This window comes from Pseudophryne corroboree, chromosome 2 (genome assembly GCF_028390025.1).
Source record: "Pseudophryne corroboree isolate aPseCor3 chromosome 2, aPseCor3.hap2, whole genome shotgun sequence".
Classification (NCBI taxonomy): domain Eukaryota; kingdom Metazoa; phylum Chordata; class Amphibia; order Anura; family Myobatrachidae; genus Pseudophryne; species Pseudophryne corroboree.
Genome location: NC_086445.1, coordinates 704,472,108 through 704,484,788, shown reverse-complemented (window position 1 = coordinate 704,484,788; position 12,681 = coordinate 704,472,108). Strand labels below are relative to the sequence as shown.

The 12,681-nt window shown below is 43.7% G+C and overlaps 1 protein-coding gene across 7 annotated transcripts in view; it reads right to left on the bottom strand.

The window, feature by feature from the left end:
* Window positions 1-449: 449 nt before the first annotated feature.
* The window catches only part of LOC135045631 (complement receptor type 1-like), a 363,785-nt gene continuing 351,553 nt past the window's right edge, over window positions 450-12,681 (bottom strand). For all 7 annotated transcript variants that reach the window (XM_063955316.1, XM_063955317.1, XM_063955320.1 and 4 more), the window contains one exon: window positions 450-6,549. In XM_063955316.1, coding sequence (XP_063811386.1) covers window positions 6,498-6,549 — 52 coding nt within the window. In that variant the 3' untranslated portion in view covers window positions 450-6,497. The remainder of the gene's footprint in view (window positions 6,550-12,681) is intronic.

Below are 12,681 nucleotides of genomic sequence, written 5' to 3'. Positions count from 1 at the left end.
GAGAGCCCCTAGTGTGCATCCAGCTCAGCCGGGCACAAGATTCTAACTGAGGTCTGGAGGAGGGTCATAGAGGGAGGAGCCAGTGCACACCAGGTAGTCCTAAAGCTTTCTTTAGTTGTGCCCAGTCTCCTGCGGAGCCGCTATTCCCCATGGTCCTTACGGATTCCCAGCATCCACTTAGGACGTCAGAGAAATTTAAATATTGAAAATTTTTTTTTAAACTGTATTAAAAAATAATAATAAAAAATGTATGAGTGGTTTTGATGGGAAAATCAGTTAAGTCTTGCGATGTCTAAAAAATATGGTAGTAATACATTTTTTATTTCTATGTGATATACTGGTCCAGCTGATAGGCATGTCCACATTCTTTTACTACTGTGGAGTTGTTGCCTTAGTAAACAATCAGAGCCCCAAATAATGAGGGAATCAGCTGAAGCAAACCGCAAATCTGAATTTTCTTATACTTTAATGTACAAAACACAACATTTTAAAGACAACTGGTTAACAATTATACACATTTTACAATCCAGTTTTCCACAATTTTCCAAATCTCCAAGCCATCATATAACTGATATACTTATTAACTTAAAAACTCAAAAAGGTTCAATTCCCAAAAATAATTGTCCAGTTATGAGAACTATTGTCCAAGTACGTCCTCAGGATGCACAATAGTTCTCATAACTAGAAAATGTTGCACCTATAAGCAATGTTAGCAAAGGAGCACTTACAGCGGCCTGAAAATACCTAACGCCAGTCACAGATGGGTGCCCTGTGATTAACCAAGCAATGCAAAGAAAGACTATTTACTAGATGGGTTCTTTTGAATTCAACTTATTCTCTTTTTTAATAAAACGGAGTAGGAGTAAATGAGGAATGTTTCTGTTTTTGATGTGCAAGACAGCCGATTAAATCAAATCTGTAGGTTTATTTTTTTACTATTTAGGGGAGTATTTCATTGTTCCCAATAATTTTTCACATAGAAAAAAACAGCCCATTATAGCGATTTTTGCTCCATGATTCGCTACGTGCTATCCAATTATACCTCATTTTCGTGTTAAAACACATTGGGTGGTATCCTATTACCCGCAGTAATGCTATCACCCAGGGTATTCTATTGGGGCTATTGTGTACTGCACTGGGAGTCGGCTCCTGACAGCTCCCGGTGCAGCGCTACACCACCACCCACCCCATCCCTGATGGGGGTGGGGCAAGTGTGTGTGTGTGTGCGCGTGTGGGCTTTGGGGGGGGGTGATGCAAGTCACCCCACTGCCCCGGCTTCCCCGCCAGGAGTCACAGTGGCGATTGCTGGCTCTCGGGCCGCGGTGCCCTCCCTGTAGACCCAGCTGGTTGTTTTGTGTTGTTTTTACGGGCGGTCTAATAGGATAGTTTGTAAAAAAATAAAAAATCTGTGAAACATCTGGAAAATTCGCAAAAAAAGGTAAGATTTTTGTGCCAATGTTTTACCATGGGTATTAGGATACCGCCCATAGGATCTGGCATAAGTTTTTTTTTTTCTGTTAAAAGCACATACACATTGGTGCTTTCCATACATATTGGCCAGGTGTCCTGCAATGAAAACTGTAGCTAGAAGGCCGCTAACTATGAGCTAACGCAATCTAAGAGAAGGCATGCACAAAGCCATTTTACACACAAGACATGTTACAATGCAGTTTACATCTTCAGTAATAAACTGCTTATCTCAGAGATCATGTACTTTCAGTCACACAGTATCAGAATGAGCAGTAGATTAAGAGTATTCCCTACATAAGGAGAGCTTGCGGCCTTTCTTACAGGACACAGTGTCATATTTAGAAATGAAGCAGTATAAAAAAAACTAATAAAAATGCCATATACGACTCTGAAGATGGAGCTGAAGCACGGCATGCAGCGTGTGAACAGTAAGTGTGCTACTGTGACTATGCAAAGTTACCAATTCAAAGCTGTATGCACGTTAGTTTTACAGGACGGATCTATTTATTTTTCGCAATGCGCAGGCTACGAAGCGGAATGCATGCACATCAGTCACATCTCACTGTGCGGATGAATGGGTGTAACAGGGCACATGTAGGCTAATTTTAGTGAGTGCATGCAGATGGAATTGGGTGTTTGTAGAAATCCATTTGATCATAGACGATCTTCTGAACCAGGTTAAGGGTTGGCGCTGCACAGATAGTGATGGAGGCTACTTGACCATGGATGGATAGGGACAGTGCAGTTACACAGATGCACCCAATTTGACATGAACAAATATAAGTATTGAGTTTAATTTTTTTATTTAACAGTTTCTTATATAGCGCAGCAAATTCAGTTGATTGTACTGCGTGCAGTACAAGTTCAACTGTGGCCTGCTTGGGTGTAACTCTGAATTGGCCCCAAGTAATTTACCCCATGACAAGTCTTTCAAATGATTACTACATGGGAATACTCCCATAATAATCACGCAATAAGTGAGCAGCCACACTGTATGCAGTCCGTGCTCTCTCACCAGATTCCTCTCAACAGTATAGCAACAAAATTGTATTTGTCATTCTTTAACTGGGGAGCTCTCATATATGCTGATAATATGCACAAAGTATATACATTGTAAAATGGAAACAAGGGTGGTGACTAGGGCCAAGGGACAAAGGTATAAAAATCAGGAATACCAGGGAAAAAAATCCACATATGAAGTGCACTTTATCTTCAAAAGATTTCTAGATAAATAATCCAAATACTTGAACAGGTTACAGATCAATAGATCTACAGTAAGAAGGTCTACAATCATTAGGTTGACACCATATGATTGACAGTGAAATGGTTGACATGGACTAAAGGTCGACTTGGTCATTAGGTCGAACTATGAAAGGTTTACACAGCTAAAGGTTGACATGGAAAATGGTCGACCAAAAAAAAAAAAAAAAAAAGTGTGTACCTTTTTCTGTGTCGTTTTCACCGTCTGAGCATGTGCACCACCATGCTAGCCATCCTCACTGCAGGTTACTATTCTCAGTCTGTGTGAAAGGGTCGGAGACCCGGGAACTTCAACCTGGGTTGACCCTTTCATACAGACAAAATACCCGTGTTGATCCACAAATTACTGAGTAGACATTCTTGATCCGGTAATTTGCTTGTCTGTGTGAAAGAGGGGTCAATGAGCGTTCAGCAGCAATAGCAAATAAAGGTGCTCCTAGAGCTAGCAAAGCAGCTCACCATGTAATGTGTCTGACACACTGGGCTAATAAACTGAGAAGCCAGAAGTGCAGCAATTTGTGCGAGATTGGCCGTATTTTTAAAGCACCAATCATTTTCAAGGAAAAACCAAACTACTCCTACTGGAGCAATACATTTAGCTGCTGTTTGGGGCTTCAGTGACTCACTGTACTTTCTGGGAACCTGCACTGCAGCTAACTCATGCAGCTTTCGGGGTTTGCCACGCTAGGGAGTATACAGATGTCAACTTGCAATGCTTAGCTATACTGTAGTTGGAAACATATATGACAGTCAGAAATGCAGGAAGGCTCCTCACTGACAGTGGCCCAGACAGTTCAGCACGATTCCCAGTCACAGCTTTTTCAGTATGGTTTTGAAACGTGTTGAGGATATGGGTGCTAAAAGTGTTCAAAACCCAATAGCTGCACCCAATAGCGGCCACCCAGATATTACAGTGAGAGTCACTGAAGCCCCAAACAAAGGCTAAACTACTTATTCTCCCCTGTTCAGTGCACTATTTCAGTGAGGTCATATATTGGCTAAAGAGACGGCTCTGTACTTTGAACCAAACACCTGAGACACTCGTCAGATTTGGACACATTACATGGCGAGATGTTTCACTAGACTCTAGGAGCACCTTTATTAACCATTGCTGCTGAACTCTCATTTATTGAGTATTTATTTTTATTAGGTCTATACTCCATTAATCTGGGACATTTGATTTAGTACAAAGTGGATACATTATGCAGTTTAGGGGAGTATTCAACACCTGTCGGATCCTTTCCAATGGAAAGGCTCTGACCGGTCAACATTCAATGGCTGGCCAAACCAGACAGATCTGGCCCGGTCCCGACAATGGCAATCTGACATTTTTAAAGTCGGATTGACATTGTCGGAAACGGGGCTAAACTTGTCGGAAAAAATGGCCCCCTACTGAATAGGTCAGAACCTCTTCCAACCTAAACCTGTCGGAAACTGACGTCTTTCAGACAAGACAGCAGCTTCCGACAATTATTGAATACACCCCTTAGTGATCTTTATTGTGTTGTTAATCTGTATCCATTATATATCTTATTGCTCTGACAAATGCAATTATTATCATCATAAACTCCCGAGAGTTTGATACCATTGTGTAAATAGCAATTTGTTTAATAAAAAAAACTTAAATTCATAAGTGCTGCCGTTTCCTCAATTTTCTTTTCCAGCGCTTAAGCAATTGTCTTCAGTTCAATAAGATATCTGTCTGCTCTCCATTCTCCTAGCGAGCTCCCCATCATTGAGACAATGTGCTGGAGTCATTTCAAGGCAGTCTAAATTTGATGAATATGGGACATACATGATTTGAGAGGCGACTCTCAATGTATTACTGACCACTTAACTATTCATTGTATGCATATATATATATTATAATATAATTAATGAATAGTTAACTGGGCTTGAGGTTAGGCACTAGGGAAATGAATAGGGTTAGGCTGTGGGAGGAGGGGTTAGGGTGAAAATAGGTACCAGGATCTGTCGGGATCTACTGGGACTTTGTAGCCAACCCAAAACATGTACTGTATATGCCTGTTAGAGAAGAACGCAACTAAAGAGTGGACTTGTCAAACAATTAGGCATTTAACAGAAACATGATAATTATATTAAAACTACTCACTGATTATGCAACACCAGTAGTAACTAGATGAACTGTTACACTTCCCAACAGGGATTTATTTTACTTTACCTACAACTTGCATCACATTAGAATACTAAACTATTGGTCAGAAATGCAATTATTGTTTTCTGGAGGACTGACAACAGTTTTATACAATATAACAAAATAAAATTAGTTATTCTTTCATTTACTCACATATTACAAATGTACCAAAATGCAGCATTACCAACTATTAGTTGTAAAACCTCAAGTGGTAAAATGAGTGTAAAAGCCCCAATATCAATTTGGTACGATTATGCTTACTCATTATGTTATTTCAGTAGATCATTAAATAAACTATTAACCTATTTGAACCTTGTGTCCATTAAATAACATTAGCACACTCCCTTCACTGACAGATCTAATACTAAATACTGTGTAAAGTTTCCCACCAGGCACCTTACTATAGGCTGGAGTCCATGGTGTTCTTACAAGAGCTCTGCAGAAATTCCAGAGCTAGAAAATATGGTGGATGGCAGGGGGAAATCAGACAATACTAATTCTACTAAAACCACATGTACTATGACCCCTGATCCAACCACCTTGCCAGACTGTCTGATCATGTGCTACAACTACATTACAATCACACATGATCCAGGTGTCAACCATACCACCTCACCCTTCACAACTCTCTGAAAGTATTAACTGGGGCTCAAGTACTGTAACGGATATAAATCAATTCTCCAACATCACGTAGCTTTGGCAAAGGACTTTGGCTTAAACAGTGCCACCCCAACTTATCATCATTTGTCTAACTGTACTGAACATACTATTGTAGATTATGATGAATCAATATTCCAAGCTAGTGGGTACATAGAGCTCATCCACCTACATTTAATAATGCAGAAAATGTTATCCCAGATAGCTAGGATATTACAGCCACTTCCACAGAGCCATGAATACAACTAGAACACAGACAAATCATTTCTCTGCCACATGTGGGCAAAAAGAGACAGGCGTCAAACTTCCTGCATCACGCTAGTTATTTGACACTTAAGATATAGAAAAAAAATCAGAACATATTCATTAAAAAAAAGATTTTTTGGGGAAAGGAACAGTGACATTCACTGGTCACTTTAAAATAGACCAATTTTGTTGTTATCATATATGAAAGATAGGCACAAATGTGATAGACAGCAATATCTGCTAAATCAGTAAGCAGCATAATAACCCAGCAAAAGCATTAATAGCCAGTAATTGTCCTGTTCTGATTCCCCCAAGAACAGGCTGTGTTCTTCTTGCGGTTATACTTGCTAGAAGGGTTCTTCATGCCTTCTGCGTGCTATGCAGCCCAGATTCAAGCGCTTAACTGTTATTATTGTCATGTTCGGCATGACGGAAGGAAAACATGAAGATGCAGCACTGCCAGGGACTAACTGGAGGGAAGTGTCCAGCAAGAAGCGGTGCCTGTGAATTACCATCCAGTCAGCTTTGAGAGCTGAATCCAATATTAATTTAACATATTATATGAATTCTATTTCTACCCAAGTTTCAAAAGAGAGGAGTGACAACCAGGTTTATGGAGGAAGAGCCTACTCAGCGCTCAGACACCTTTTTTCAGTGTGTTTCAAATGAAAGGAATAAGTAAGCCAGATCTTCATTTCTTCATATATATTTATGCATCACAATGAGTGTACTCCACATTAAGAGTATCTGTCTTGGGTTTCCTAAAAAGAAAAAGAATAAAAAGAAAAAAACATCACAAAAGCTGTAAAACACAGAAAACTATAAAGAGAGCAATGGTGCAAAGACCAAATGACAGGCAATGATGTCTACAATAGGATAGAAAGACTGGAACCCACAAAAAAAGATAAGAAAAGAGAAAAAGTAACTGTAGATACTGTACGCTAGTTCAGGAGCAGGTACTGTAGTTTATGTTCTCAAGAAACAAATCAGACTACTGTACAGGAATTATACTCATTTTATATGGAGTGGATATTTACTATATCCACTCAGAATGGATATTTACTATAATCCAAAGAGGAGCAACTGACACACTGTATTTCACTGTTAAAATAATATAAGTGAAAAATGACTTAAAACCATATGAAAATCATATTTTCCACTTAATAATTTGATATAGCCAATATTCAGTGTGCTGAAGGTCGCTGATCAATCTGTGATGAAGTTCTTTAATAAAAAAAAAAAAAAACTGAGCACTAAGTTATCAACTCCTGAATTAGATAAGAGATACATATTGTGCTTGAACACCAAAAATCATTTGCGGACAGCTTTTATAATTTATAGTAGCATACTTCAGGAGGTACGCATTTGTGACAAAGGTCACAATGTCCATGTATAACGCATATTAAATACAATAATAGATTAATGGTTCATTCAGACCTAAAAAAAATAAGAATTTACTCACCGGTAATTCTATTTCTCGTAGTCCGTAGTGGATGCTGGGTACTCCGTAAGGACCATGGGGTATAGACGGGCTCCGCAGGAGACTGGGCACTCTTAAAAGAAAGATTAGGTACTTTATCTGGTGTGCACTGGCTCCTCCCTCTATGCCCCTCCTCCAGACCTCAGTTAGGGAAACTGTGCCCGGAAGAGCTGACATTACTAGGAAAGGATTTGGAATCCAGGGTAAGACTCATACCAGCCACACCAATCACACCGTACAACTCGTGATAACTATACCCAGTTAACAGTATGAACAATAACTGAGCCTCTCTCAACAGATGGCTCATACAATAACCCTTTAGTTAAGCAATAACTATATACATGTACTGCAGAGAGTCTGCACTTGGGACGGGCTCCCAGCATCCACTACGGACTACGAGAAATAGAATTACCGGTAAGTAAATTCTTATTTTCTCTGACGTCCTAGTGGATGCTGGGTACTCCGTAAGGACCATGGGGATTATACCAAAGCTCCCAAACGGGCGGGAGAGTGCGGATGACTCTGCAGCACCGAATGAGCAAACTCAAGGTCCTCCTCAGCCAGGGTATCAAACTTGTAGAATTTTGCAAAAGTGTTTGAACCCGACCAAGTAGCAGCTCGGCAAAGTTGTAAAGCCGAGACCCCTCGGGCAGCCGCCCAAGAAGAGCCCACCTTCCTCGTGGAATGGGCTTTTACCGATTTAGTCCAGCCGCAGAATGTGCAAGCTGAATCGTGCTACAGATCCAGCGAGCAATAGTCTGCTTTTAAGCAGGAGCACCCAGCTTGTTGGGTGCATGCAGGATAAATAGCGAGTCAGTTTTTCTGATTCTCTAGCCGTCCTGGAAACAAAGTTTCAGGGCCCGGACTACGTCCAGCAACTTGGAATCCTCCAAGTCCCTAGTAGCCGCAGGCACCACAATAGGTTGGTTCAAATGAAACGATGATACCACCTTAGGGAGAAATTGGGGACGAGTCCTCCATTCTGCCCTTTCCATATGGAAGATCAGATATGGGCTTTTACATGACAAAGCCGCCAATTCTGACACACGCCTAGTCCAAGCTAAGGCCAAAAGCCTGACCACTTTCCACGTGAGATATTTTAGCTCCACGGTCTTAAGTGGCTCAAACCAGTGGAATTTTAGGAATCCAACACACGTTAAGATCCCAAGGTGCCACTGGAGGCACAAAAAGGGGCTGATTATGCAGCACCCCTGTAACAACGTCCGAACTTCAGGCAGTGAAGCCAGTTCTTTTTGAGAGAAAAAGGGATAGGGCCGAAATCTTGGCCTTTATGGATCCTAATTTTAGGCCCATAGTCATCCCTGACTGTAGGAAGTGCAGGAATCGACCCCCCTGGAATTCCTCTGTAGGGCCTTCCCAGCCACACACCAAGCAACCTATTTTCGCCATATACAGTGAAAAAGTCTTGCTGTCACGTCTTTCCTAGCCTTTATCAGCGTAGGAATAACTGCATCCGGAATGCCCTTTTCCGCTAGGATCCGGTGTTCAACCGCCATGCCGTCCAACGCAGCCGCGGTAAGTCTTGGATCAGACAGGGTCCCTGTTGCAACATGTCCTGACTGAGAGGCAGAGGCCATGGGTCCTCTGAGAGCATTTCTTGCAGTTCCGGGTACCGAGTCCTTCTTGGCCAATCCGGAGCAAAGAATATTGTTCACACTCCTCCGTTTATTACAATTCTCAGCCCTTGGGTCTGAGAGGAAGAGGATGGAATATATAGACCGACTGGAACACCCACGGTGTTACTAGTGCGACCACAGCTATCGCCTGAGAGTCCCTTGACCCAGCGTAAAACCTTTTTTATCTTTTTATTGAGGTGGGACGCCATGTAGTCCACCTGAGGCAGTTTCCAACAATTTGCAAAACTGCGTGAAGACTTCCTGATGAAGTCACCACTTTCCCGGGTGGAGGTCGTGTCCACTCCCGGAATGAACACTGCTGACAGTGCGCTTACTTGATTCTCCGCCCAGCGAAGAATTCTGGTGGCTTCTACCCTCGCCACCCTGCTCCTTGTGCCGCCCTGGCGGTTTACATGAGCCCCTGCGGTCTGACTGGATCAGAACCGGTTGGTCGCGAAGCAGGAACTCCGCTTGACTTAGGGCGTTGTATATGGCCCTTCGTTCCAGGATATTGATGTGAAGGCAAGTCTGTTGGCTTGATCACAAACCTTGGAATTTTCTTCCCTGTGTAACTGCCCCCCACCCTCGGAGGCTTGCATCCGTGGTCACCAGGACCCAGTCCTGAATGCCGAATCTACGGCCCTCGAGAAGGTAAGCACTCCGCAGCCACCACAGGAGAGACACCCTGGCCCTGGGGGATAGGGTGATTAACCGATGCATCTGAAGATGTGATCCGGACCACTTGTCCAGTAAGTTCCATTGTCCTTGCATGGAACCAGCCAAAGGGGATGGCCTCGTATGATGCCATCATCCTTCCCAGGACTCGAGTGCAGTGATGCACTGACACCTGTTTTGGTTTTCAATAGATTCCTGACCAGTGTCATGAGCTCCTGAGCTCTCTCTATCGGGAGATAAACCCTCTTCTGGTCTGTGTCTAGGATCATGCCTAGGCGAGGCAGATGAGCTGTAGGAACCAACTGCAACTTCGGAATATATAGAATCCAGTCGTGTTGCCGTTTCACTTCCAGAGAAGGTGATACGCTGTCCAGCAACTGCTCTCTTGATCTCGCTTTTATGAGGAGATCATCCAAGTATGTGATAATAGCGACACCTTGCTTCCGCAGGAGCACCATCATATCCGCCATTACCTTGGTGAAATTGGTAATGACAATCCCGTACCGCAATTCTGAGGTACGCCTGATGAGGTGGATAAATGGGGACACAAAAGGTATGCATCCCTTATGTCCCGATTCATTTCAGGCTTGCAATGACCGCTCTTAGCGATTCCATCTTGAACCTGAACCTTTTCAGGTATATGTTCAGGGATTTTAATTCAATATGGGTCTAACCGAACAGTCTGGTTTCGGGATTATAACATGGTCGAATAATAACACCCTCTTGTTGAAGGAGGGGACCCTTGACCACCACCTGTTGAAGATACAATTTACGAATTGCAGTTAACACTGGCTCCCTCTCTTGGGGGGAAGCCCGCCGGGTCCTCGGTGAGGGGGCATCTTCTCACAGTCCAGCCTGTATCCCTGCGATACAATTTTTATTGCCCAGGGATCTAACAGGGAGTGAACCCACTTGTGGCTGAACTTACGAAGGCGTGTCCCCACCGGGCCTAGCTCCGCCTGTGGAGCCCCAGCGACATGCGGTGGATTTTTGTAGAGGCCGGGGAGGACTTCTGTTCATGGGGACTAGCTGTGTTGTACAGCTTCTTTCCTCTGCCCCCGGCTCTGACAAGAAAGGACGCACCTCAGACTTTCTTGTTTCTTTATTCGAAAAGCTGCATTTAATAATGTCGTGCTTTCCTAGGCTGTGCAGGAATATAAGGCAAAATATCAGAATTACCAGCTATAGCTGTGGAGACCAGGCCCGAGAACCTTTCTCCACACAATCCTCAGCCTTCCATTTGCCTCTTAAGTCGGCATCATCTGTCCAATGTATATTCTACAGGACACGTCAAGCAGAAATCGACATAGCTTTTGTCTCTAGGACCCAGTATACTCATGTCCCTTTGGGCATGCTTTATAATTATATATCTATCACTTAAGACAGCATCTTAAAATATTTATATGCATACTAGGGTCTCAATCTCTGCTGATAAGGTACCTGTCCACGCTGCCACAGCGCTATAAACCCATGCCGACACAATCGCCGGTCTGGGTAGTATACTAGAATGTGCACACTATCTGCAGGATCCCTGAGAATAGCTAGTGCAAACAGGACACCCAAGGGGAAGATTCTCAACACATCCTGGCCCTAGTGGGGAAAGGATACAGCGTGAGAATTCTCTTGTGGGAAGCTGCAGTCTCTTGTCTGGAGATTCCCGCTCTTTTTCCTCATGAGAGGAGGGAAATTTACCTCAGCATTCTTCCCCTTAACATGTGTACTCTCGTGTCAGGGACAGATGAGTCATCAGTGATATACAAATCATCTTTTATTCCAATAATCATATATTGAATATCTTTTAGCCCTCTTGGCTGTAACGTTGCATTATCGTAGTCGACAGTGGAGTTAAACTCCGTGTCGATACTTTGTTATTTTGGATAGTGAGCATAGAGAGACTCTGAAGGACTCTGTGACATAGGGACAGACCAGGGTAGATTTCCTTTCTGTTCCCTAACCTTTTGTGCAATAATTTTACCTCAGCACTTACACATATCCAAACAGGTGTCGGCGTTGTTGACGGAGACACCCTCCCACACACTTATCCGCTCTATCACCTCCTTAGAGGAGCCTTTTACCTCAGACCTGTCGACACACGCGTACCGACACACCACACACACAGGGGATGCTCTATTTGAAGACAGTTCCCCCACCAGGCCCTTTGGAGAGACAGAGAGAGAGTATGCCAGCACACACCACAGCGCTATATAATACAGGGATGTTCACTATACTGAGTGATTTTTCCCCTATAGCAGCTTATATACACAGTTTTGCGCCTAAATTTATGTGCCCCCCCTCTCTTTTTTACCCTTTGTGTACCAGGATACTGCAGGGGAGCTTCCTTCCAGCTGAGCTGTGAAGAGAAAATGGCGCCGGTGTGCTGAGGAAGAAGGCCCGGCCCCCTCAGCGGCGGGCTTCTGTCCTTTTATGTACTTTAATGGCGGGGGTTAATGCACATATACAGTTTTTCAGACTGTATTATGTGCTTTTCGCCAAGTAAGGTAATCTAATTGCTGCCCAGGGCGCCCCCCCCCCCCCCAGCGCCCTGCACCCATCAGTGACCGGAGTGTGTGGTGTGCTAAGGGAGCAATGGCGCACAGCTGCAGTGCTGTGCGCTACCTTAATGAAGACCGGAGTCTTCAGCCGCCGATTTTCAACTTCTCTTCGTTCTTCTGGCTCTGCAAGGGGGACGGCGGCGCGGCTCCGGGACCGGACGACCGAGGACTGGGCCTGTGTTTGATCCCTCTGGAGCTAATGGTGTCCAGTAGCCTTAGAAGCCCAAGCTAGCTGCAAGCAGGTAGGTTCGCTTCTCTCCCCTCAGTCCCACGTAGCAGTGAGTCTGTTGCCAGCAGATCTCACTGAAAATAAAAAACCTAACAAATACTTTCTTTTCTAGGAAGCTCAGGAGAGCCCCTAGGGTGCATCCAGCTCTGGCCGGGCACAGATACTAACTGAGGTCTGGAGGAGGGGCATAGAGGGAGGAGCCAGTGCACACCAGATATAGTACCTAATCTTTCTTTTAAGAGTGCCCAGTCTCCTGCGGAGCCCGTCTATACCCCATGGTCCTTACGGAGTACCCAGCATCCACTAGGACGTCAGAGAAA